At 42.9% G+C, this 27,137-nt stretch overlaps 3 protein-coding genes across 5 annotated transcripts in view; all 3 read left to right on the top strand.

Moving 5' to 3' along the window:
- The window catches only part of LOC124290494 (alpha-amylase-like), a 9,071-nt gene extending 8,565 nt beyond the window's left edge, over positions 1-506 (top strand). The window contains exon 3 of the mRNA XM_046727207.1: positions 60-506. Coding sequence (XP_046583163.1) covers positions 60-293 — 234 coding nt within the window. The 3' untranslated portion in view covers positions 294-506. The remainder of the gene's footprint in view (positions 1-59) is intronic.
- A 3,381-nt stretch (positions 507-3,887) lies between these two features.
- Positions 3,888-7,145, top strand: LOC124290428 (alpha-amylase-like). Its single transcript, XM_046727131.1, has 3 exons — positions 3,888-4,249; positions 5,350-5,479; positions 6,780-7,145. Exons 1-3 carry the CDS (start codon positions 3,918-3,920, stop codon positions 7,041-7,043), a joined length of 726 nt encoding a protein of 241 aa, XP_046583087.1. The 5' UTR covers positions 3,888-3,917; the 3' UTR covers positions 7,044-7,145.
- A 2,386-nt stretch (positions 7,146-9,531) lies between these two features.
- Positions 9,532-19,106, top strand: LOC124290503. 3 transcript variants are annotated; one of them, XM_046727218.1, is made up of 6 exons: positions 9,532-9,826; positions 10,641-10,979; positions 12,035-12,370; positions 12,844-13,171; positions 13,952-14,248; positions 18,041-18,133. In XM_046727218.1, the coding sequence occupies exons 1-5, from the start codon at positions 9,754-9,756 to the stop codon at positions 14,016-14,018; spliced, it is 1,143 nt and encodes a 380-aa protein (XP_046583174.1). In that variant the 5' UTR covers positions 9,532-9,753; the 3' UTR covers positions 14,019-14,248; positions 18,041-18,133. The 3 variants fall into 3 exon arrangements, with proteins under 3 accessions (XP_046583174.1, XP_046583183.1, XP_046583193.1); XM_046727227.1 differs by lacking the exons at positions 9,532-9,826; positions 10,641-10,979; positions 12,035-12,370 and adding exons at positions 14,724-14,768; positions 18,509-19,106 and having other exon boundaries at positions 12,968-13,171; positions 18,041-18,139; XM_046727237.1 differs by lacking the exons at positions 9,532-9,826; positions 10,641-10,979; positions 12,035-12,370 and adding exons at positions 14,724-14,768; positions 18,509-19,104 and having other exon boundaries at positions 12,968-13,171.
- The last annotated feature ends 8,031 nt before the right edge of the window (positions 19,107-27,137 follow it).

Genomic DNA, 27,137 nt, shown 5'->3' on the forward strand with positions numbered 1-27,137 from the left:
ATTAAATAGTGACAACTCGCCACCAAACTAAATCCGTTATTACCGTTATTGCTGCACAGGGTTACATGGTGGATCTTCGATCAGGCGTCTACGGCGAAGGATGGGAACACTACATCTACGAGACCACCTGCAACGTCGACGGGGAAGTCGTGGACGTTCCCGACAGAGGCAACCATCACGCCAAATGCGGCTACTTCAACCTTGGAATCTGGAACAACGGTCGATGCTGGGCCACGAAGCTAGATTACCCGACAATGCTGTTCCGCAGTGCGTGGACGGAATCGGAGTTTTAGATTCGAACTCAGAGGTGGTGGACCTATTGAGCCACCATGTACCTTTTGCAGATTCGTTGATTTTGCTGTTTAGAGTTGATTCCACCATATTATCCTTGACATAAACATTTATCAATAATGATGATGACAAGAAAACATTTTCCGAAATATATCGGCTTGGAATGCTGTTTGAAGATTGCTGCTGTGTACTACTGAATAAAGTGCTGATGTAGAGTCCCCAGATATCTTCTTTATGAACAGCATGATATCGCAGTATCGATTATCGAAGTTAAAAGTTTTAGATACGGCGTGTCCATTAGCCTGTGTAATGAGTGAGTGAGTGAGTTTAGTTTTACGCAGTTTTTCGTAATATTCCAACAATATCACGACGGGGCACACCAGAATTTGTACCCATGTGGGGAATCGAACCCGGGTCTTCGGCGTAACGAGCTAACACTTTAACCACTAGGCGACCTCACTGCCCCATTGACCTGTTTAACACAGTGACTGCTTGGCTTTGATGGTCATTCATCAAAGTAGTCACTCGTGCCTCAGGAAGATGCAAATGATATGGAGTGAGTGAGTGAGTGAGTGAGTTGAGTTTAGTGTTACGCCACTTTTAGCAATATTCCAGCAACATCACGGCGGGGGACACCAGAAATGGGCTTCACACATTGTACTCATATGGGGAATCGCACCCGGGTCTTCGGCGTGACGAGCGGACGCTTTAACCACTAAGCTACCCCACCGCCCCAAACGATATGAAGAGTGAGCTGAATAACATATAACTACGTGTAGGCACTTAGCTGTTTAGCGACGAGAACTAGAAAAATATACATAGCTGCTGGATTAGCGATGGTTTATCGTTGTCAAATTATTTAAAAGTGAAATATTCCACATATGTGTAACATTGGTATTCAAAGGTATTGTTTTAAAAAATCTGGTAAAATCAAATTCCTTTTCAATAAAATTAAAACATATTAATAAATAGTTTACATCATACCTTCCTACCAATACTAGAATGTTTGCACAGTTGCTAGGTAACAAGGGCAACGCACCTTTCACTTAACGGTGACCTCATCCCACTGTTCTGCTTACTGACACTGACCTCAATATTAAGCTGGAAGACAAATGCTGTACCAATAATAGAGAAAATAAACAAGAAGTTGGAGATGAGACGAGAAGGACAGGAACCAAGTGTCGCAATCGAGTCCGTGTTCAATATAAAGCTTTGCGTCTTACCAACTTAATCTGTTTGTGTAGTGACACGTTGTATATACTTGACTTGTCGTGTCAGTATTAGGGGTGGGTATTGCAGAGAATTTTCATATTGCGATATATTGCGATGCGAAAGCATATATTGCGATATGTATTGCAATATATTGCAAGAAGTACTTTTAAACAATAGACTACTTATAATCGAGTTAATGCTTGGTTTATAAAGCATGAACACAACAAAATCACTATACTTGATTAAGCTTTAATAAAAACTCTTAATCATGACAAAATAAAAATGTAAATAGTATTTGGCACAAATGAAACAAGGAAATATCCGAAGATTTCCGAGTGTTACGAAGTTTTCCGAATGCAAGTCAAAATACCAGTTTTCGATCAGCGTATCGCAATGCGTATCGTTTTCATGTCTGAACTGGTAAATACCGGTAAACCGGTTATATCGCGCAGCCCTCGTCAGCATTCAATAGATTTGATTTACTAAGCAATTCTCAATAGTCCATTAATACTATAAGCCATTACTTGTTCGAGTCTCTGTAGGTCGACATGAGTGAATTAGCGTTAGCTGCGATCTATGTGTAATAAGGTTTATCCATACACTCTGAGCCTCATTTCAGATGGCACGTTTTTATTGATAACAACGTTTTTATATTCTTTACACGACGTTTCTGAACAAATCCTTGCTCCTTCATCAGGTGAGAAAAAAGAAGCTGTTATCCATAAGAGCGTGTCATGTATTCATGTTAGTCCAACTTCTAAATGTCTTTCAAGAACCTCATTTTGGGATGAACTTATAATAAGAGATTGTAAAATGTAAGGGCTAAGTCCAATCTGATTAAAGATAAGTGTTGACGACATACGTCTCAAGGTCGTTTATGTCAGTAAAGGTAACATCAAAGAACAGTTTTTACTCATCCCCAGTTTTTTTCTCGGTTAGTCCTCCCTAATTTTGACATTTTCAAGAAAGGTCGAATATTGTCTTGTGTTCTAATATTACACGAACATCAAGACATTGTCGTTCTCTAGTACAAGGGGCGGTGGGGTAGCCCAGTGGTTAAAGCGTTGGCTCGTCACGCCGAAGACCCGGGTTCGAATCCCCACATGGGTACAATGTGTGAAGCCCATTTCTGGTGTCCCCCGCCGTGATGTTGGTGGAATATTGCTAAAAGCGGCGTAAAACCAAACTCAGTCAGTCAGTCAGTCTCTAGTACAACCACCACTTACCGCCTTGTCAGTAATATACCGAGACATCCTCACCATGGCACACTTCTGGGATATGGTACAAGACGCCATACACCGCTGACAACATCCTTTGAACTTATGGATATCAACGTCTTATTACATGGAATTCAACATCGGGGAGTATATTCCTGTTCCTTCTTCCGGTTATGAAACCCTGGATGAAGAAAGCACGATGCGCACACGCACGCACGCACGCACGCTCGCATGCACAGAAGGGATACGTTATGAAAGGTGGATCCTTCACGAGGGAAGACAACAGGTAATTCGTGCCAATTCGTTATGCCATTTAAAAAATGCAGGCCAGGGGTAAATTAATGACAGTGTGTGAGTGAGTATGGTTTTACGCTGCTTTTAGCAATATTCCAGCAATATCACGGCGCGGGACACCAGAAATGGGGTTCACACATTGTACCCATATGGGGAATCGAACCGGGTCTTTGACTTTAACGGCTTTAACCACTAGCCTAACCAACGGGCCTGACCCTTGAACAGTCAAAATGGACGCCGATTTAAGAATCTCGGGATAGCGCTGAACATGCTGACGATTAAAACACATTCTTGGTGCTCCACGTGGTACTGCTGGAGCGAAAGGTCCATATTTATGAGTTAAAAAGCCCGGTTCTCCCAGATTTCAGTGGTGAACTTTGAAGCCTTGCATCAATTGAGCCTTTTTGCCACATCAGCATCAAATATTTTTGAAGCGCTGCTAATTAGCTCTCGCTCGATCGCTAGCTGACTCACTCACGTACGCACGTCCGCACGTCCGCACGCACGAATGCACGCACTAAGACACATGCGTTGATAATGGTTTACATTTTGCCCTCCGCCTTTACATAACTGACCTGTTTCAAAGCAGTGGTATACTTGACCTCAATCATTCGAAATGTCCTGTTTGTTTAAGTATTACTGAACGGGATAATGCGTAACTCGATATGCACCGTCGTTTGGGACCAACCTTTGTCAATTAGAAATCACTTCACTATTATACCCCACGTCCTGTTTATGACAAACAGACAAGTTTTTTGCGTTAAGTGTTTGTAATATGACTTTATTCGTTCGTCAGTTTATAAGCTGTTGAATTACTTTCGGACGTGCACAAGGTGAAGGTCATATTTTTAATAAAAGCCCAAAGATTCCTACTTGTCATTCACTTCGCTCGCAGTCAGCAAAATGATGAAACTTCTCGTCTGCTCCGCTTGGGTCGTCTGCTTGGGACTGACTGTCTCTGCGGTGAACTTCCAACGGACAGTCATCGCAATCGGAAGCCCCACAGTACCTGGCGAGTACCTGTTTCTACAGGGTGGTGACAGGGCAGGGTCCCCGATCCCCATCCTACATAACATGACTGTGGGGAACGCTCGTTCTGTCTATGCGCAGACGTCTTCCGGTGATCGTTTCCTCAACTGGAAAGGGAGCGAACCTGATCAGGGTGTCTACATCGATAGCCAAGGCCGAGAAACGCAGCCGGTTGGAACTCCTATGATCTGGACAACAAATGACAGGTGAGGTCTCCTCTGATTTATTTCGTCATTGACAAGGGACAGACATCAATTCCTCAGCCTAACTCTCCTACGATCTATGATGGTCGGATTGAGTCTGAAATAAGCCCAGATACTGTTTGTAGGTCTGTTGGTACCCATTATCGTTGTTTCCACGAAAGTAGAATATGCGTAACCGTCATAAACTACACTAACTGCATTTTACTGGTTCAAACTCTATTCTGTCTAATGTGATCAAGTCTCAGATCAAAATGACATGGAAACCGTTCTTGTGAAAAGTGTACTTGCCATTCATGCTTTCGCCAAAGACGATTCGACGATTCGATTGTGGAACAATCTGTCTTCAGAAGTAAAATATAGTACTTCATTATCAAAATTAAAATCGAGCATAAAAATATCCAATGACTTAGCGCCACTGTACTTTTATTACGCTTCTTATACTGTACTAGAAAAAATCAACATACTACATAAGCAAAGGCGTCATATTGCCGGCAGCTTAAGTTACTATCTGTTGGGCTAATTACAGATCCGTCTTGCGCATGGGGTAACCCTTTCGGAAATACTCACCATTATGTTTTAGCATTTATGATACAATCAGCATAGAACATGACATGTTAAAGCTATTCAAGATGTTTGTGATTGTAATTCTGTGATTACATTATCTGTTCTTTTAAACGGCATCGCTTATCTGACTAAACAAAAAAAATGAAATTATATTAAAAATGTACATCTGCATGTATGAAAATCAGAACGACTCCAGTAGGTTTCTTCCTCTGTACCTTTTGTATTATAATATTTGCCCTTAACTGTCAATCATCCGCTGTGTCTTTTCTAATAGTTGCTTGTGATTTGTTATTGTAAATATTCTAGGAGAATTGCAAGAACTTATCCCCGATGCTTTTCATTTGTCGGGCCGGTGGGGTAGCCTAGTGGTTGAAGCGTTCGCTAATCACGGTGAAGATCCAGGTTCGATTTCCCACATGGTTACAATGTATGAAGCCCATTTCTGGTGTCCCCCGTCGTGATATTGCTGGAATATTGCTAAAAGCGGCGTAAAACTGAACTCACTCGCTCATTTTGTGAAAACAATATGTTGAACGTAGACGCAACAAGGCCTCTGTGGACGCTGACGGACATGGCTACACTGACCTCAACACCCAGGGGGAGCATCTGTGGCTGGCAGACATCTACATGGACTGCGACAAAACTAGCAACGGCTGGTTTGACTTCAAGGTACTGTCCCAAACCATTGCATGCACATTTAGTCAAATAGAAAATAACAATTCATTAAAAAGCAAAACAAGATACAGTATATAGATTAATTTCTGGTATTGGTATTTCAATACAAAATGTAGTCTGTCATACAGACCCTGAAGCAAATATATCCAAGAAAGCTCACGCAAGTCTAGAAAATGTGGCAAGTCTAGATTTCCAGAAAATGAAGATAAGTATCAGGGCTACTTTTCATTATATTGTATTGTTTTTTACTATGAATATTTCTGTAAAATATGTTCATTTCAGAGACAAGTTGTTAGTCAATATAGACAAAATGGTACTTAAACGTTTCATATTTTCTATTTTAATAAATGAAAGAATATTATTAGTTCACTGTTTAAAGAGTCAGCTCGTCACGTCCCATGTTCTGCCCCTCACTCATACAGTACGTGATTGTTGTTTCCGTGTTTGTTTGTTGTTTGGCGGCGATGGGGTAGCCAAGTGGTTAAAGCGTTGGCCTGTCACGCCGAAAACCCAGGTTCGAATCCCCACATGGGTACAGTCCAACTTCTAAATGTCTTTCAAGAACCTCATTTTGATGAACTTATAATAAGAGATTGTAAAATGTAAGGGCTAAGTCCAATCTGATTAAAGATAAGTGTTGACGACATACGTCTCAAGGTCGTTTATGTCAGTAAAGGTAACATCAAAGAACAGTTTTTACTCATCCCCAGTTTTTTTCTCGGTTAGTCCTCCCTAATTTTGACATTTTCAAGAAAGGTCGAATATTGTCTTGTGTTCTAATATTACACGAACATCAAGACATTGTCGTTCTCTAGTACAAGGGGCGGTGGGGTAGCCCAGTGGTTAAAGCGTTGGCCTGTCACGCCGAAAACCCAGGTTCGAATCCCCACATGGGTACAGTGTGTGAAGCCCATTTCCTGTGTCCCCCGCCGTGATGTTGCTGGAATATTGCTAAAAGCGGCGTAAAACCAAACTCAGTCAGTCAGTTGTTTGCTGTTTAAACCAAACACAGCAATTGCCCAGCTATATGGCGGCGGTCTGTAAATAATCCAGTCTGGACCAGACAATCCTGTGATTTACACCATGAGCATTGATCTCGCAATTGGGATACGATGACATGTGTCAGCCATGTGAACGAGTCTAACCAGCCGATCCCGTTAGTCGTCTAAGACAAGCATGGGTTGCTGAAGTCCAATTCCAACTCGGATCTTCGCAGATTGTCAGCTTATGCGCTATTTGCGCCTTGCTAATTGATGTTTGTTAACATGCTTGTATTGTACACGTATCCTTCCAGGCCTACATGCTGGATCTCCGTGCTGGAACACAAGACGTTGGATGGGAGGGCGACTTCATCAACCAAGAGTTCTGTATTGTCGACGGATCCATGTGGGGCACCCAGAGCAGCCTCCAGTGGGACCCCCGCAACCATCACGGACGCTGTGGGGCCTACAATTTCGTCCTGTGGTCCAGAAACCTTTGCGTCGCCAACCAGCTCAGTCACCACCTATTGGCCTTCGAAGATGAATGGACGGAAGACGGAGAACCCACGGCCGAGTAGATATTGTTACAACACAGCAGTCTCTGTGTAGGGGAGGGTCTTCATTGAAGGATTTTGTATTTTTGGAAGTTCTTTCTATTTAATAAATCGGCTCCATTTCTAGTTGAGCGTTAAGTGTCTTATTACAAGTCGTTGCGATTGGTTTCCACGTCATGAATACTATAACAGACGTTGCTTTATGTTGCTGGCATTGAGTGTGGAGTTTTAGGTGTGTTTCTACGACAAATTATGATGAAGTTACATCACCAATGTTTCCATTAAGATGACCCTATCTCACCTTGCCCTCGATGCTGTTATTAAGATGAACCTACCTCGCCTTGCCCCCGATGCTTTTATTAAGATGAACCTATCTCACCTTGCCCTCAATTTTGTTATTTAGACGAACCTATCTCACCCGACCCTCGACGCTGTTATTAAGATGAACCTATCTTACCTTGCCCTCAATGTTGTTATTAAGACGTACCTACCTCACCCGACCCTGTTATTAAGATGAACCTATCTCACCTTGCCTTCAATGTTGTTATTAAGACGAACCTATCTCACCCGACCCTCGACGCTGTTATTAAGACGAACCTATCTCACCTTGCCCTAAATGTCGTTATTAAGATGAACCTATCTCACCTTGCCCTCGATGCTGTTATTAAGATGAACCTATCTCACCCGACCCTCGACGCTGTTATTAAGATGATACTCCCCGTACACTGAATGTTCATATACTAGGCACAAAAAATAAAGGTACCATATGTTACATTACGCAAGTAAGACAAGCACCATACCCAAAGGAATTTATTCGTATATATTTGTATAGCTGATCAGGCGTCATGTGTATACAGTATATACTCTCCCTTTTAAGACTCATAGGTGATATGGATGTATGAAATTTCAAATATTTTTCAAAATTCGTTGATTGCTATAATATTGCCACTATAATGCTGGTTTGTGTACGTGGAACGAATGCACAGCGCAAAAAAGCATCTTTGGAAACGTTAATGCTCGTTTATGTTCGAAAGTGTGTACTTGCATTAAACTATCATGGGAAAAAGTAGCTCGCAATATGCACGAGCAGTTTTGGGGAATCGTCAGCAGGGACATTGCTTGCATAAGGTCGTTTTGCTTTTAGACGGTCATTGGTATTTTTTAGTTAAATTAAAGAATATCGTTATGTCGCAACTCACTGCTGTAAATGGAAACATTACCACCTGACGTCTGGATGCTGGGGAGTCTCACTCTGCCGTTGCAGTCACCTGAATGTTCACTAGAATACCATCAGTCGTTTATAGGTACGATATCAACAAACCAATTCTGTGCAAGATCGACCTCGATGTGGTAGACCCCGGATTACCACTGCAGCGCAGGATAGGTACATCCGGGTACTTCATTTGCGGGATCGAACTGTCACAGCAACTGCTAGCAGATTAAATTCGTGAAACTACATTCTGTCCGTTTCTTTCCTGTGAGAGTATAAATCAACGAAAGGCAGCCCATAACACATTCAAGTGTTTACATTCTAGTTCTCTATGCCATTTCCTTTGTACACACAAAACTATCTAATTTTACATCAACAACACAATCTTATCTACGGATAAAGCAGTACTGCAAGGAGGTGGGATTAAGCTTGAATGCACAATGCCACTTAGAAAGTGGTCAAATCTTTCATATTTTATATGTGGGATTACACTTTCTCAGGAGGTGAGGTCGGGTGAAATTGGGTTTAACGTCGTGCTTGAGAATATGTCGCTCATATGACGACGTGCATGTGTGTGTATGTGTATGTGCGGCTGCTTGTACTAGCCCAGACTTAAGCTGGTTTTATAGTGCTAGCCCACTCAGATACCATGCTGCAGTGAAGCATGAATACCCCACTCAGATACATTATACTGACTCCGAGCCGACCAGTCCTTGTTGTACCCATTAATGCCGAGCGTAAGGCAGGGACCAACAAGTACCATATTTTAACGTCTTTTGACATGACGCGGTCGGGGATCGAACCCGCGACCTTCCGCTCTCCGGGCGGACGCTCTAACCACTACACCACGGAGGCGGTCACTTTCTCAGGAAAGTACAGATTCTTGTACTTTTGTTAGGTTGAGTCCCATTCCGGACAATGCCACTAGAATGATAGCCACACCTCGCAAGCATTGTTGACCAGACCAACCTCAGAAGGAAAGGATAGAGGCACAGTTTACCTAATGACTCTCAACCGAAACTGGGCGTTCTTGTAAGAGCTCGTTTGGAGAAATTCAGGCCCACGAAGGTTATAACAACTTCATATTCATTTCAGTTTCACGATTCGCCGTCGCCGACAAACATATTATCTTGCTTCCTCATATTCATATCCGCAGGGTTGCTGTGAAACACCGAAATTCTCCAAATCTGGCAACGTTCAACTGACGCCTGAACATTATTCTCATACTGTTTAAATGGCTGAAACCGAAACCTTGCTTTGAGTATATCACTTGTGGAGTCTCTTCTACACATCACATCATCCTAATCATTAGCTTTAATTCCGACACGTGAACTATGCGTGGTGTTTCAGAGTGTGACTAAGTATTCATGAAATTGAGGAAACATTAATGTAAAGCTTTGTTGAAATAAGACAGTTATCACTTGAATTACGGAAGATGGAGATAATTGAGTTTCACCCTCTTCTGACTGACTATATAACCAACACAGACTACGCTTCAGCATCAGTGTCACTGGCTGATGTACGATGTCTGCGACAGACGTTGCTGCCGTGCTTGTAGTCGCATGTTCCTTTGGTCTTCTGCTGGTGGGAGTTGTGGGTAAGTAATCTAAACTTCGGTTATAACGAAATCGAAGGGATCACAAATATTAGTTCGTTACAACCGCAGTTCATTATAAGCATTATCGACTAAAGATTTACACCAAGTGGCCGGGACAAGAAACAGTTTTTTTTGTGGTTTAACGCCGCACGCGGCAGTATTCACATTCTTGTCGTGAGTGAGTGAATGAGTTTAGTTTTACGCCGCACTCAGCAATATTCCAGCTATATGGCGGCGGTCTGTAAATAATCGAGTCTGGACCAGACAATCCAGTGGTCAACAGCATGAGCATCGATCATCGCAATTGGGAACCGATGACATGTGTCAACCAAGTCAGCGAGCCTGACCACCAAATGCCGTTAGTCGCCTCTTACGACAAGCATTGGTTACTGAAGGCCAATATTCTAACCCGGACATTCACGGGTCTTTCTAAACTAAGAGAAAGTATAGGTCGAGTTTGACTATCCATATAAACGACACAACTCAAAATGTTGATTACAAGTATAGTTAAATGGAGAATGGTTACAGATGACCATTCAAGCACATTATGAAGGATGTTCTGACAACACATATTGTATGAGCGATAGTCAACAAGCGTGGATTAGAACATATTGGTTGTCAGTGATATCAGAACCCTCACACGCGATTGTCTAGCTCTATATAAGTTCATCTGAGACACAATGGAGGTCTCAGTTACGTGTATGATCCCCACGTGCCTCAATGCAAGTCTGATCCGCATCTTCTCGACACCATTGCTACATACATGTATATACGAATTGTACTAAACCTCATTTGCATTATTTATTTACATCAGATGCTGCAAGCTTCACGGTTGCCCCAAGCAACGGGAATGCCACAATGTCCTGGAACCTATCTGGAACCGGCATCGGGGAGTTTACAGTATTTTTGTCTTCCTACCCGACCAAAAATATATTTCATGTGAAGAACAATGCCACGAAGATAGTCAGCGATGACTACAAGAACAAGATTCAACTATTCGCAAATAGGTCCTCATCCGGATCAGGAGTTTTTGGTTTTGAGCTGTTCAATGTGAGCTCGTGGGATGACGCTGGGGAATATGGTTGTTACCAAGGACCACCAGACTCAGGCGGTGCAGGAATTCCTGAATGTCGTCAGACCCTCATTGTTGTAGGTTAGTATATGTTACCGTTTTGATTTATTCACTTCATTTATCTTTATTTACTCGGCGGCTTGTAAATAATCGACCCACGTCGATTAGTTAACTGACGTTATAGGGTGAGTGAGATTAGTTTTACGAAACGTTTGGCAATATTCCAGCAATATTACGGCAGGGGAGACCAGAAATGGGCTTCACACATTGTACCCATGTGGGGAATCGAACCCGGGTCTTCGGCGTGACGAGCGAACGCTTTAACCACTAGGCTACCTCACCGCCTCAGCTGACGCTATGATATACGATTCACACGTGTGAAGTAAGATTATTTGTCATGTCAACGAGTCTGATCACTCAAGCCATTAAATATGGGCCTCTGGGGGTATCTCCGTCTTACCATCCTCAATACCGCCAGTGCTTTAACATAAATAAGAGCTGACACATGGTCAGACCCACCCGGGTTCTAATCCCGCTTCGTCCATACCATATATTGTTTTGTCATTACCATAACGTATCTCAAGTGCACCTCAATATCTGTCCGACCTCCTTTCTCCATACAAACTAACAAGATCCCTCCGGTGCGAGAAACATAATCTTCTGTGTATTCCTAAAGTCAGAATAGTTAAATTGGTCAAAGAACTTTCTCTTATGCTGCAGCCTCAGAGTGGAATCATCTCCCACAACATTTGAGAGAAATCACAGAACTTTCAACCTTTCGAACTTCGCTAAAGACCCACCTTTTCCAAAAAGCCTTTTCGCCCTGACATCAGCGCTTTGAGCATGCATTGTGCATGGAAATATGCGCTTATTATTATTATTAACTATTATTATGTTTTACAGGTTAAAGATAGTATGCAGCAGAGAGGGTTCGGGTGATCCTGGCACTATTGTTATTATTATTATTATCTGTGATCGTATATCATATCAAGGTGTTTAACGTCTTATACCAGCCTAACTTCGACCTTTTCTCCAGCAACAACCAGACACGCCATGATATAACTGAAATACTGTCTGGATCGGCATCAAACCAAACTCACTCACTCACACATTATGAAAATATCTTCCTGTTGCAGATCTGATTCAGGACCCATATCTCGTGGTCCCGGGGTCTGTAACAGACAGCGCACGCACCCTTCTACAATGCCTGACCTCCTTTCGAAGTCATCCAATAGGATATCGGCCCGAAATTTCTGTGACCTGGAGTAAGAACGGTAAGACGCTTGAGGGTAACTCTGGCTACACCATGACAGCTGACACTGGGATGTGGGACATGGAAGTGTATCACAACAGCACCCTAGATGTCAGAGATGTTGGACTCGAGGACGACGGAGCAAGATATTCATGCCAGGTTACCATTGGAGGCGAGATCCAGACAGACTGGAGTAAAGAGTATCTCCTTGGAACTAAGTGTAAGTATGGTAAATTGAATCCATATTTCATACACTAGAAAGAGTTCTTTCTGGTTCAGTTTCATTCAGCGGACTCCGGTATATTGAAGACCGGGTCAAATGAATTTGTCAAACACATTTTAGGGTCATCGTTGTTGGGAACACCATCGCCGAGTGATTCTAAGAGTTTGTTGTTTAACGTCTCACTCAGCAATAGTCCAGCTGTATGGCGGCGGTCTGTAAATAATCGGGTCTGGACCAGGGAATAAGCGTTAAAAAGCATGAACATCGATCTCTGACATGTGGCTCGCCACCCAATCCCTTCAGTCGCATATTACAATTCTAACCCCTGTCGTCACGGGTGGAGATGATAGAGGGTAATATGTTTACACACATATAACCCAGTTCGCACATGCTAAGTGGATAAAAGAAAATATTCTTAGGCCTAGAAAGTACTTGCGATTGGAGTAAATAGTACCACACAAACGTTGCAGTTTCAGAAGACGGGTCCAAGAACTACACTGCTGCTGAGGAAGGCGATGAGGCTATCTTGTCGTTATGGAACCTCAACATCAGCGACACCCTCTCCCTGTGGTCTCCTAAGCAGGCGGTTCTCTTCACCTTGGAATCGGCCAAAGTTAAGATATGGTCGAGCTACCGACCGAGAGTTAAGATCGGTGCTGTCATAGCTCCCAGTAAAGCTGTCCGAGCTATACTGGAGAATGTCACGGCGTCTGATGCTGGCCAGTATGTCTGTGGGAGAGGGGGCGATCAACGAGAAGGTCATGTTGCCCAAATGTGGACTGCTCTTAGTTGTGCTGAGTAAGTGTTACTTTTTAATACAGAGAGGCGTGAGGCGTGAGTGAGTGGATGCGTTGGTGAGTGAGTGAGTGGATGGATGCGTGTTGAGTGAGTGAGTGAGTGACTGAGTGGGTGATTGAGTCAGTGAGTAGATAGGTTGGTGAAAGAATGGTTGGATGCGTTGGTGAGTGAGTGAGTGAATGTGTTGGTGAATGAGTGGTTGGATGCGTTGGTGAGTGAGTGAGTCAATGGATGCGTTGGTGAGTGAGTGGATGCGTAGGTGAGTGAGTGAGTGGATGTGTTGGTGAATGAGATGTTGGGTGCGTTGGTGAATGAGTGGTTGGATGCGTTGCTGATTGAGTGAGTAAGTGAGTGGATGCGTTGGTGAGTGAGTGAGTGGCTGATTGAGTGATTGAGTGAGGTATTTCCGTTATCAGATGATCATTCCATATCGTGTCAGTGGCACGTATGGAACCCATGTAACCAAGATTGTTTAAAGATGGCGATTCGAAGTCACGTTCAATAGATCCTGGTACGTCGAAGGGAGACCACTCTGCACTTCGGCTTAAGAATCCCTGCGCCATACTATGGTCGTAGCTATCATCCGAATCGTGCACTATTCCTCCTTCCTTAATCTACGTCCACTGATATAGTCAAACACTGTTCAAAGTACCTGAAAACCCTTCTCATTCACATAGGGAAAAATATGTCAAAGTTGACCTGCAAGAGGTCATGCTACCCAGTACTCAAAACGAATAATTTGTCATATATAATGTTAATATTTTGATGTTGTTTTTTCAGGACAACCCGTGAAGCCTGTTGTTACAGTACCTGCACAGCCGGTCCCTGGACAGACTGTCACGGTTAACTGTTCCACCTTCTCAAGGAGTCTCCCGCTTACCCATCCACTGTCTATGTCCTTCTCGTGGTTTAAAGACGGCGCCTTGCTGGAGCAGGAAGAGAAGCATAGGGTACTGGGCTCGACACTGACCATCAGTGACGTCAACGCAGGAGATAGTGGAAGCTATAGCTGTCAAGCCAAGGAAGAAGATGGACTGGTGTCTGAGTTCAGCGAGGCCGAGTGGATGGGTATTCGAGGTAATTACCTGATTTAGTTTAGTCAGTTACCGGGACGGTGGGTAGCCTAATGGTTGAAACGTTCGCTCCTCGCGCCGAAGACCCGGGTAAAACTATACTCACTCACTCAGTCAGGTACCTGGTATCTTTCGAATGTCAGAAACTACGTTTATAACGAGCATGCGTATATCGAACTGATGGGTATAACGAACTTAATTTTGTGACCCCGTTGAGTTTGAGCGGTATAATCGAAGTTTACTGTACTGCATTGCGAGAAGATATTCAACGTTACTCATTTTCCTAACTTCATTTTTTTATAAATAACAGTCAGAAACATAATGTGAGTAATTCGAAAGCAGAACCGTTAAGACAGGAACCATTCGGTATTGCTAACAGACCTGTATATGGTTATATTTTTTAAACTGTTAAAAAATGGCTGCAGAATATATTTGTCCCATGTGCCAGACTAATTATTAGAATTATGCGCTTGTTTCAGCGTCTGGACATGGAGGGGAAGTAGCGAGCACCTCATCACATGATGGTAGTCAATTCCTTCCTTCAATTAGTCTCCCAGCTTAAAACTGTTAATTGGGGCGGTGGGGTAGCCTAATGGTTAAAGCGTTGGCTCGTCACGCTGAAGACCCGGGTTCGAATCCCCACATGGGTACAATGTGTGAAGCCCATTTCTGGTGTCCCCCGCGGTGATGTTGCTGGAATATTGCTAAAAGCGGCGTAAAACCAAACTCAGTCAGTCAGTAAAACTGTTAATTAATATCAATCACAGGTTTGCCTGGTCCAGATACGATTATTTGCCGCTGCCATATAGCTGGAATTGTGGGCAGCTTCAAAATACATAAATGGTCTTATCTGCTCAGGGGGCGGTGGGTAGCCTAGTGGTTAAAGCGTTCGCTCGTCACGCCGAAGACCCGGGTTCGATTTCTCACATGGGTCCAATGCGTGAAGTCAATATCGAGTGTCATCCGCTGTGATATTGTTAGAATATTACTAAAAGCGGCTTAAAATTTAACTCACTCACTTACTTATTTGCTCAGTTTTAATTATAGATGAGAGAAGTTAAGACTATCGTTGTCAATTTCGGGGGCATATATGACCCCAACGTCTAAAGCTTTGCAATTCGCTGTGCAGATTTATCTCCCTTGACCACAGCAAAAAGCAAATGATCTTGGGTTCTAATCCCGATTCGCCCAATAAAGTTGGTCATCACAACGTATAAACTGACACAGGGGCGGTGGGGTAGCCTAATGGTTAAAGCGTTGGCTCGTCACGCCGAAGACCCGGGTTCGAATCCCCACATGGGCACAATGTGTGAAGCCCATTTCTGGTTTCCCCCGCCGTGATGTTGCTGGAATATTGCTAAAAGCGGCGTAACTATAAACTGACACAACGTGAACGAACCGAAAATGTTTAGTTCAAACTTTCGTTATGCCAGGGGCGGTGGGGTAGTCCAATTGTTAAAGCGTCCCCTAAAGACCCGGGTTCGATTCCCCACATGGGAACAATGTCTTAAGTCCATTTGTGGTGTCCCCAGATATTGCTGGAATATTGCTAGAAGCGGCGTCAAACTTCACTCACTCACTCACTCAAGTCAAACTGAGTCACTCATTGTCAAGTTTAGTGGCAGGTTTTGATGTTCTGAATTGCTTGAGGACATGCTACTTGGATCCACTTGTTTGTCGTTCTATTTCCATGGGAACAAGTAAACAGAACACAGCAGTTCTCGGGGAAAGAGATGCAGACGTGACCCGTCAATACTGGTAATAAGGAAATAGGTTATAATTGTCAAGTAGTTTCGACCCAACCCGTAACATGTCAACTACAGCCATTGTTTGAAAGCAACGTGTTTAAGCACACTCTTAAAACTGAGTGTCGCAAGGTTTCGGTGAACGTATATAATGATAAGTTTTATGATACATAATGATAATTATATACAATCATTATACAAAATGACATGAATAATAGACCATTTGTTGACAAATTCAATGCATACATTTCGAGAGAATCTCAGTCATAGACTAATGCTTAGTCTCTGAATATATATAATTTTGATAGTAACAAACAAGCCCATTTATATTGAAAAGGAGCCCCAGGGAGACCAGAGATTCAGACTTGAACCTGAGGAAATCTAGACTTGCTTTATTTAGGGCTTTAGCACTGCAGAGAGAGCTTGGCAGTGGGGAAAATAATGTGGTTCAGGGACTGCGAGACAGACTATCTCAGTTACTACAAAGCGACATTTTGACAGTATCAGTATTTGTCAGTAGCTTTTGCGCCCTGTTATGTTTAACTCTTTATTTTAGATGTAATGGGCAGTTAGGTAGCCTTGGGGTTAAAGCTATTATTGTAGGGATATTGCTAAATGCGGCGTAAAAATGGTGCACTCACGTGGACGTGGATGCTGGGGTTCATATAGACTTACACTTAGTCCCTGAATATATAAATGAGGAAATGTATGGAAGTGAACGCCGCCAGTATATGGAACACATATTATATTTTGCTTCTTCATCAGATGAATGAGTGAGTGAGTGAGTTTAGTTTTACTCTGCACTCAGCAATATTACAGTACATGGCGGTGGTCTGTTAATAAGCGAGTCTACAACAGACAATCCAGTGATCAACAGCATGAGCATCGATCCACGCAATCGATGACACGATGATACGATGACATGTCTCAACCAAGTCAGCGAGCCTGACCACCTGATCCCGTTAGTCGCCCCTTACGACCTGCACGGTTTGCTAAACACCAGACCGCCTCCGTGGTGTAGTGGTTAGAGCGTCCGCCCGGAGAGCGGAAGGTCGCGGGTTCGATCCCCGGCCGCGTCATACCAAGAGACGTTAAAATATGGTACTTGTTGGTCCCTGCCTGGCGCTCGGCATTAATGGGTACAACAAGGACTGGTCGGCTCGGAGTCAGTATAATGTGTCTGAATGGGATATTCAAGCTTCACTGCGACATGGTATCTCAGTGGGCTAGCACTATAAAACCAGCTTAAGTCTGGGCTAGTACAAGCAGCCGCACATACATACACACACGCATGCACGTCGTCATATGAGCGAAATATTCTCAAGCACGACGTTAAACCCTCTTTCACCTCACCGCTAAAGACCAATTCTAACCAGGATCTTAGATCAGATGAATTTGTGCCCATTCGCTAGAGCAAGGACAAAATGGAAGCCAGGAGTAAATTACTGATGATAGTGAGTGAGTAACTAAATGAGTGAGGATGGTTTTACGCCACCTTTAGCAATATTCCAGCATTATTACTGCGGGGGACACAGTGTATCCATGTGGGGAATCGAACATGGGTCTTCGGCGTGACGAGCGAACGCTTTAACCACTACACCACCGCCCAGTCATGAGACTCGCATTATACCCATGTGGGGTTCCATGGAATATCCTCCTCAAATTTGAGTTCCTTATAACAAAGACGTGGACATGCATAAATTTTCCATGGTATTCAAACCACGTCTCAACGCCATTCGAAGTTGTGTTACAGTTGTAGCGCAGAACAGCAATACGGAAATGTCTTTATATTTCAGTTCATGTGACCCATGAAGGTCCGAGTTAGAATATTGATCTTCAGTAACCCATGCTTGTCGTAAGAGGCCACAAACGGGATCGGGTGGTCAGGCTCGCTGACTTGGTTGACACATGTGCTCATGCTGTTGATCACTGGATTGTCTGGTCCAGACTCGATCATTAACAGACCGCCGCCATATAGCTGGAATATTGCTGAGTGCGGCGTAAAACTAAAGTCACTCACTCAGTTCATGTGCACATTCGTTTACTTGCAGGTGGTTATGCTGGTACGGCATCGGCTGTCGTCGTTGCTGTTGCTGTAGTTGCGATTGTCGTCACGGTCATCGTCTTCAAACTGAGAAAAAGACGTGAGTGTCTGTTGTTTCTTAAACCGTAAAACCGATAGAAATCTTGCAGCAAATGAGTGAGTTAGTTTAGTTTTACGCCGCTTTTTAGCAAAATTCTAGCAATATCATGGCGGGGGGGGGGGGGTGTGCACTACAAATAGGCTTCACACACATACCCATGTGGGGAATCATACCGGGGACTTCGGCGTGGCAAACGGACGCTTTAACCATAACGCTAACCTACCATCCCTGCAGCAAAAGACGTTTTAATGATCAATAAGGATATAGTAATGTGGTAATGTGAAACGTGTTGGCTTAAACTGGAATATTTTAAAATTTCAAACCGAAATGTTATCATGTATGTTATATCTATCTACATCTGTATTTCCTTTCCAGATCACAGCCGTCAGTTTGCCATCAGTGGGTCACCTGTATGTGAACCGGTGAACAGGCCCGAGGGGGGCATACCTGATCACGATACTTACTACAGCCCAGTCGAAATAAGACAAGATACAACTGAAAACTCGAATGAGAAGTGAAACGAAATCTGAACACTTAAAATGTGCTTATAATCCCCAGCAGATGTTTAGAAGCTTTTTCATTTGTTTGTTTGTTATTCAACAGCAGCATTCGAATCTGGACTAGACAATCCAATGATTAACGTCATGGATTAACATCATCAATCCAGTGATCAACAGCATGAGCATCCATCCATGCTTTTGGGATCACCTGATCCCGTTAGTCTCCTGTTAGGTCTTGCATTGGTCGGTGGAGACCAATTATATATTTTATATAATAAAGAATATGTACTATTCAAAAAATGGAATTAATAATATATTAATTGTTGACGTTCCGGGGTCGAAATGGATGAAAATTTATCATTTTGTGTGAAGTTGGCAGCTATGAATGTGGATTAGATGACCAATAATGGGAGTATGTTTTACACCGCCTTTAGCAATATTCCAGCAATATCACGGCGTGGGACACCAGAAATGGGCTTCACACATTGTACACGTGGGGAATCGAACCCGGGTCTTCGGCGTGACAAGCCAACGCTTTAACCACTAGGCTACACCACCGCCCCCAGTGTTGTCAGAAACAGACACAGTTCATTTTCGTCTCCAACATCGGCGGAGCGGAGGGGTAGCCTAGTGGTTAAAGCGTTCGTCGTCACACTGAGACCCGGGTTTGATTCCCTACATGTGTAAAAACCCGTTTCTGGTGTCCCCGCTGTGATATTGCTGGGATGTTGCTAAAAGCGGCGTAAAACTAAACTCACCCACTCACTCACCAAAATTGACGCTAGCAAGTATGCTTGGAAATGGCTGCAAGGTCGCCACTGTGTTACACACTTGTTGGTTCCTATTAACCAGTAATACCATTCAGTCCTGGTAACAGGTGTGCGTTGACTGTCCCTGACTTAGACCCACAGATTGAATATGCAATAAAACCTCGATTGAATGAAATCACACAATGTTATATAGACAATCGCAAAGTACGCACCATCACCAGAACTCGCACATCCTTACACGCCCACACGCGCTCACGCACACGTGCGCTCTCACACATAATCTTATCCAGGAAACATTATTTTTTAAAGATTTGATGGCGACTTACAGGAAACATTTAAGCTTGAAAAAAATGTATAGATGAGGAAATGAATATCTGGCGGAGCAATATGAATATCTCTTACATCTGCTATTAGCTGCTGAAGCAACGTCACATTCAAAAATGATTATTGTAACGTGATGCTCCCATGGTATGCCTTCCAGCTTATGTTTTGCTGAATCCCACCCCGCACCCCCACCCCCACACACTCCCCGACTGCAGTGAGATATCGGTCTTGGAGTAACACGGCAAGGATGTAAGTGAACACGGTCCACGTCACCCTAACGTAATACACACAATAACACTGTATAGTAATACTGCGTTAGTGTAATGAATATTCACTGACTCACATTTCGACCATCTAACGTCCTGCATAGCCAAACATTTCTCAACTTAATAACCATCCTTAAAAAGGATATATTAAGCCCTACGTAGGAGATAGTATGCCCTACGTAGGAGATAGTAAGTCCTACGTAGGAGATACTAAGTCCTACGTAGGAGATACTAAATCCTACGTAGGAGATACTAAGCCCTACGTAGGAGATACTAAGCCCTACGTAGGAGATACTAAGTCCTACGTAGGAGATACTAAGCCCTACGTAGGAGATACTAAGTCCTACGTAGGAGATATTAAGTCCTACGTAGGAGATAGTGACCCCCCATTTTATTTTCACCGTGGCCCTACTACGCTTCCGTAGAAAAGTACACGAGGAATTAATGACTGCTGATCGAAAAGAACGTGTGAATTTCCTTGTTTCCTCTTTTCAAGGAAACATTTCCTACTTATTTTATACTCCAGCAAAGTAAACAGTATTTGTGAAACAATATTTGTTAGAAAACAGTTTATGAGTTTATTAATCACAAATTACGTTTTGCCAAGTTTAGGCAAATGGTTTTATCACACATCTGCGTCCCGTGCAGGAGGATGTACAGCTTAGTATGTTACTGCGTTCACAGGTGGTGAACATTTGTTGACGTTAAGGGGAATAGGATATTTAAACTAGGACGTAAAGAGCATGACATTAAGTCTACATTACGCACTCACAATCAGCAGTATGGATCTTTGTTCGTCGGTTCCAAATGAAGTTCCGTGCTTCAAATACTCAATAACACCCGGAAATTGGCCAACACATGATGTTTATCTCCTAATTTCCGCCTCACTGTCTTGTTCCACGCATACAAACCGTAAATCAGACTGACCTTCAGAGCACTCCAAGTTTCCACGCTTGCATAAAGTAAGCATATTATCACTGGTATTTTTCTCTCGATCATTTGATGTCAATCTCAACGGCACATCGTATAATCAATCTCATCTCCATGGGGAGTATACAACTCTTGCAGCCACTAGGCGCACCGAGTTATTGTGGCTTTCTCATCCTAACGAGTACCCATTCACAGCTTGGAGGACTGGGACACATAGTAACAGTACTTTGATTATCCATAAAGTTTGTCTGTATATTACTCTCCAGCTTCTAAACAATGCCACTCAAAGAAATCATCAAAAGCGTGTACCCGTGAAACTGTCGTGCAAAATGTGCTGCTTGATGGAGCAAAATGTTAACATTAAAGTTCAAGTCAGTTTTGGCCAGTGAAGCCGTGTTCAGTAACGCGTGTGACCACCATGAGCACAAATGCCAGTTTCTACACGTCTTGGCATTGCCCAAATGCTCATTTAAAGTTGGTGTTGTGAAATGTTCTGCCATTCTCTCTGTAACATCTGCTCAAGGTCATCCAGAGTCTGGGGGTGAACATGGAGACCGTAAACACGACTTCCAATAATGTCCCAAACATGTTCAATGGGATTAAGATCAAGTGATCTTGCAGGCCAGTCCAATTGTGTGATGTTGTTGATCTAAACAACATCGTTAAACACTCTTTCTCGGGCAATATCATCCATGGACGGGCTTTATCATCCATAAAAATGAAAGTTAGGACCCGCTGGTTGTACCAGAGGAATGATTACAGGTAGGTTTACACCGATCAGGGTGCATGTGTGAAGAGTGGAGCACATTCATGCCACACATTTTGCATGTTGTTTCCGAGGGTGGTTGTGTTCGGGTGATGTTGTCAATGTTATCAGATAAATCAATTTGATATTTACTAAAGGTTATATATTCTTTGAATATTTACCGTTCAGTAACATGCCAGCAAAAAATCGCTATCAAGATTGATAAAGATATTACACTGATAATACTTGTTGCTTAATTTTTTGTGAGGAGTATAATTCACCCAGCTTAAACGACAGATATTTCATATATTGGCTGCTGATGATTTGGAGATTGTACGTGCGCTTTCAGACATGATTCGTGTTTCGAACATACCCGCCATGTTTTACCAGTGTCTCGGTAGTCTCAGACCTGCATGCCTGCCGACTGTTCTCCCATTACGGGATGACACGCTGCGATTTAACCGAAACAGCAAGGCGGAATAAGATCAGCCACCTTCAACAACATATTCAGTGCATTTTATTGCACGTGATGTTGTAATACGAAAAGAAGATGGCAAACTGCTTCGTTTTTTGTGCTTTTATTTTTTTTCCCCGCCCGCCCGCCCCTTATCAGCACCAGTTTGGAGATGAGAAACATACAAAAAATGTGGATGTTCTAATGCAGAAACCATACCCATGCCTGCTGAATGTTTTCAGTTCTCACAACGGCTACTATAGGACTGGAGGGCACCAATGTCACCCTGTCGTGGAATCTGCCAGATACCGGCATAAAAGCCTTCACTGTCATGTCCCCAAGCGCCCACAACATTTGTCTTTTTGAAGTGAAGGAGTTTGATCAAGTTCATCGATGTGATGGTGTGTACTCGTCAAGGGTTGCCTTCACGGGACGTTTGACATCAACCGGAGATGGCGTCTTCAGTTTCACTTTGACTGATGTCTCTATGAAAACTGACTCGGGTGATTACCGTTGTCACAAAGGTCCAGCAAGTCATGTGGGCACCATCATTGAGAACTGTGGACAGAGGCTTATTGTGTTTGGTGAGTTCAGTGTTGCCAGCTGAGCAGATATAGTCCATTTGGCTCAAGAGCGGACCGATGAATTGCAATCTAACTCGAAAACTAATAAACATAACATACTACGAAACGCTGATCATAATCAAAACATACCCACTTCATAAAAGTTGTTTCACAAACTATCATTAAAATATTGACACAGTTCACTATTTGTTACGAGGAGGAGTGCAGAGAAAGGGACAGCCGGGTGTGCGAGAAAGGATGAAGACGGCACAGCACAGGTTAATGAATCAATAACTTTGTCGGCACTTGTGCACGTGCTTCTCTGACACCTGGCTGTCCCTTTCTCTGCACTCCTCCCTCGTAACAAATAGTGAACTGTGTCAATATGTTAATGTTTGTTTGTCAAACAACTTTTATATTTTTAGGACAATAATTCTGCAAAAAGCTCACAGAGTGGGTATGATGTTTTGATTATGATCAGCGTTTCACTGAGTATTTTTGTTTATTAGTTTTCGAGTTAGATTGCAATTCATCGGTCCGCTTTTGAGCCAAACGGACTATATGTGTAAATCGCAAATAACTGGAAGGAACACTTGTATTGTCAATGTTTAAGATGAGCTGTTAGGGCTATGTCATATTCGGAAGTATTTAATTTTATAAATGCTGTAGTTGAACGAGGAGGCGTTACAGAGATCTATCGTGTGTATCCATTGTGGCACGAAACACAATCATGTATATATGCATTGGTTTTCCAAGTAAAGCGTCATGCCATGCGTCGTCAGCTATGGTCAGAATAAATCCAAAGTAATATTGTTACATAATACATGTAATGGGTTTATAGAAACTCTTTGGGTCTATTTCCGTTGGACAGAGTACCTACAGGCTCCATACATTCAGGGCAATGAAGATCCTGCAACTGGCAAGACTACACGTCTCAAGGTCAACCAAACTCCTGGAACAGGCAGGACTTCACACCTTACATGCCACGCCTTCACCATCTCTGTGCCCATCGATTCACAGGTGACACTGTCGTTCATTTGGAAAAGGAATGGAACCCTGGTAGAGAATGGCGATGGATACACCATAACGACAGGTACTGAGGAGATTCACGATTTGTGGAAACATCATCACAAAAGCACTCTCACTATCAACCCGACGGCCAAGACAGGGAGTGATGAGAAGCACAGTGATGGTGTGTATGTCTGCAAGGCTTACAGTACCCCTCGCTTCTCGTCGGAATGGAGTGAGGAATACATTATAGCCAAAACAGGTCCGTAGACTTTCCCATATACCTATTACAATTCACTCTCCTCTGGGCACGTTAACATTATAATATTTGTATAAAATCAACTTGATTCGAAAAAGAATGGAGCTTACGGTAAATAGTTTCATTTCACAACAAATCAATCGCCACTTCGATTTGAAATCCCTGCTAAAGGCACAGTAGATTGTACATGTACAATTTGACAATATCATGAGCATGTGTTTATGTATCTGAGAAACACAGCCGCTGTGTATAGTACAAAAGAAAAACAGAGTTATGAATTCAAAATATATCTGTTTTGATCTAATGCACTGAACACAATGTAAAAAAACAATTAACCGCAGCATGTATTATATATCATTTAAAACACATCTTCACTCTCACTAATGGGTCCTCTTGGGCGCTGATGCTCATGCTGTTGATCACTGGATTGTCTGCTCCAGACTCGATTATTTACAGACTGCCGCCATATAGCTGGAATATTGTTGAGTGAGGCGTTAAACAACAAACAAACAAACAAAGAAATATACCGTTGGGCACCCATTTTCACCTAACCCATTTTCCAGGTTCTCCTGAATACTCCAGGAACTACACAGTAGCCTCCATTGGTGGTACGGCTACACTAACATGGAATCAACAGCAAGAGAACTTGACCTTAGTATCTCCAACTGGAACACGCCTTATCTCTGTGTTTACAAACATTGTAAACATATGGCCTGGCCAAGGAACAAGGTTAAAATTGCTGGCGTCTCCACGTCAGATGCATGGCAAACGATCACGATTATGATATATAATACAACGCTGAAGGATGCTGGGCTGTACGTTTGTAAACGAGGCTTAAAGGAAGAAAGTATACCAGACTGTGGATTTGCACTTGTTGTGATAGGTTAGCACCAACAAAAACAGTCCGTGCATGGATAACTTCTCAACGAAAAAATGAACACATTGTATTGAGACAAATAGTTGATAACTCATAGTCAATGTGGTCCGTATTATACTCCGAAAGTACTTTGGGACAAGTGAAAATATAGCGACTAACCTTGACATGTACAATTGTAGTTACTGTTTAACCCCACATGCAGCAATACTCTATGACAAAGGATAACTGTCTGTCCTAAATCGCGTCTGGACTAGACAATCCTGTGCTTAGCACTTGAGCATCGATTTACACTTTTGGTGAGGTGAGTCGAAGTTGGGTTTTAACGTAGTGCTTGAGAATATTTCGCTCATATGACGACGTGCATGCGTGTGTATGTGTATGTGCGGCTGCTTGTACTAGCCCAGACTTAAGCTGGTTTTATAGTCCTAGCCCACTGAGATACCATGCCGCAGTGAAGCATGAATACCCCATTCAGACACATTATACTGATTCCGAGCCGAACAGTCCTTGTTGTACCCATTAATGCCGAGCGCCAGGCAGGGACCAACAAGTACCATATTTTAACGTCTTTTGGTATGACGCGGTCGGGGATCGAACCCGCGACCTTCCGCTCTCCGGGCAGACGCTCTAACCACTACACCACGGAGGCGGTCTTACACTTTTGGGATTCGATGACATGTATTTACCACATCAGCGATCCTGACATCAGGAATTCGCCAGTAGCCTCTTACGAGCTAATGTTGCTATAGACCAGCTCGAACTCGGAATCTTAATCACATGCAATTGAATCTCATTTAACAGATACATATTTTTGTTTGAATACAAAATCGACATTTAACTGTTACAGAGAAGGTGCAAGATCCCTACATCGCTTTTACTGATCGAAACAGCGAGAATAGCATAAGCTGCTATTCAAAACTCAGTAGAGTTCCTGAGAACCATTCGTTGGCGATCACAACCCGATGGCGAAGAACAGCCAGGCGGAACAGGAGGTGGGTAACCAACGTGACACGGGATGAGGACTGGTACTTCAGTACCATCGGTTTTCACCTGGAAGAGGATGAAAGGCGTGATGCAGACATAATATACTCATGTCGGATTGAAGAGGAACAGGGATACAAGTCAGAATGGAGTCTTGGGTTTGCCGTACCAACGAAATGTAATTAAAAGTCATTTATACCGTGTACTTGATATCTTCCAAGGGATGTATGACACACTTGTAATTACGAATTTCCAACTTTGATGGAAATGAATCGTAACTACAGCATTTGATAAGGGACATAATTGTCTCTGATCTGATTTACAGTTACAGTAAGTGTGAGTTCCTGCCGCTGTTAGCAATATTCCAGTAATATCATGGCGGGGGCACCAGAAATGGGACTCACACTTTGTACCCATGTATTAAATCGAACCCGGATCTTCGGCGTGACGAGCTAGGTTACACCCCCAGAGTAAAGCACAGCCTGAATACAATGAAACTGTGTATGTGTTTGTCTGTTTCAGTTCCGTCACGACGTGATAATTACACGGTAGTTAAGGACGCCCACAGTGGCAGCATCAGCTGGCTGCAACCTCGACCTGACACCGCATTTGATGTCCGCCTCCCGTCCAACAGCACAATATTGACAGTGAATTCTTCTAAGATCGAAATAACACCACGATTCTCCGAAATGATAAAAATTAGAGGAATTTACGAGACAAAGGAATCTTTGAATATCAGTTTTGTATTTCAACACATCACGTCAAAAGATGCAGGGTATATAAGATGTTATTCATCACCGGCTCATGACTACCTCTTGCAGCAATGTGGAACATACCTAATAATTTTAGGTAAGAATAAATTAACGTAGCGCTTTTTCGTACCCTGTGTGGTTAATATTGTTTTGTATAGCTGCACCTCTGAAAGGGTACTTATTGCACACGTTTGCAAGCATGATAGTCCTGTGTCTGTGAAATTTTCACGTACCAAGTTTTTAAACGTAGTATTTTTGTTCTTTTAAATTTCGGCTAAATTTTCCTACAATCGCCAGCGGCTGAAAGGATGGTGAAAATCCAGCTAGGCTCCACGCAGGTAGCAAAAGTCCCCATGGTTCCTAGTATGGTGATCTACCTTCAGATGCCGGCGATCTATATTGTATATTTATATTGTATTGTCTTCTTTAATTACACTGTTTTAGTTTTACATGCTAGTTTTATGTTCATATTTGTGATACTCTGGTATTTTTACTGTCCATCGTCGACAGGTTTAACTCTTCACAACTCTTCACAATGTTTTCATTTTTGTATTATATAAGTTGTTTTCGTCACG

This window comes from Haliotis rubra, unplaced genomic scaffold, assembly GCF_003918875.1.
Source record: "Haliotis rubra isolate DU_JTF1 unplaced genomic scaffold, ASM391887v1 Scf1124, whole genome shotgun sequence".
NCBI lineage: Eukaryota > Metazoa > Mollusca > Gastropoda > Lepetellida > Haliotidae > Haliotis > Haliotis rubra.

What these genes read in the sequence shown, in the direction of transcription:
- LOC124290428 (XM_046727131.1), top strand. Translation starts at nt 3,918, where the DNA reads ATGATGAAACTTCTCGTCTGCTCCGCTTGGGTCGTCTGCTTGGGACTG. An exon ending in ATCTGGACAACAAATGACAG is followed by an intron (nt 4,250 to 5,349) that starts GTGAGGTCTCCT and finishes TGTTGAACGTAG; the next exon opens with ACGCAACAAGGCCTCTGTGG. An exon ending in ACGGCTGGTTTGACTTCAAG is followed by an intron (nt 5,480 to 6,779) that starts GTACTGTCCCAA and finishes GTATCCTTCCAG; the next exon opens with GCCTACATGCTGGATCTCCG.
- LOC124290503 (XM_046727218.1), top strand. Translation starts at nt 9,754, where the DNA reads ATGTCTGCGACAGACGTTGCTGCCGTGCTTGTAGTCGCATGTTCCTTT. An exon ending in TCTGCTGGTGGGAGTTGTGG is followed by an intron (nt 9,827 to 10,640) that starts GTAAGTAATCTA and finishes TATTTACATCAG; the next exon opens with ATGCTGCAAGCTTCACGGTT. An exon ending in TCAGACCCTCATTGTTGTAG is followed by an intron (nt 10,980 to 12,034) that starts GTTAGTATATGT and finishes TTCCTGTTGCAG; the next exon opens with ATCTGATTCAGGACCCATAT.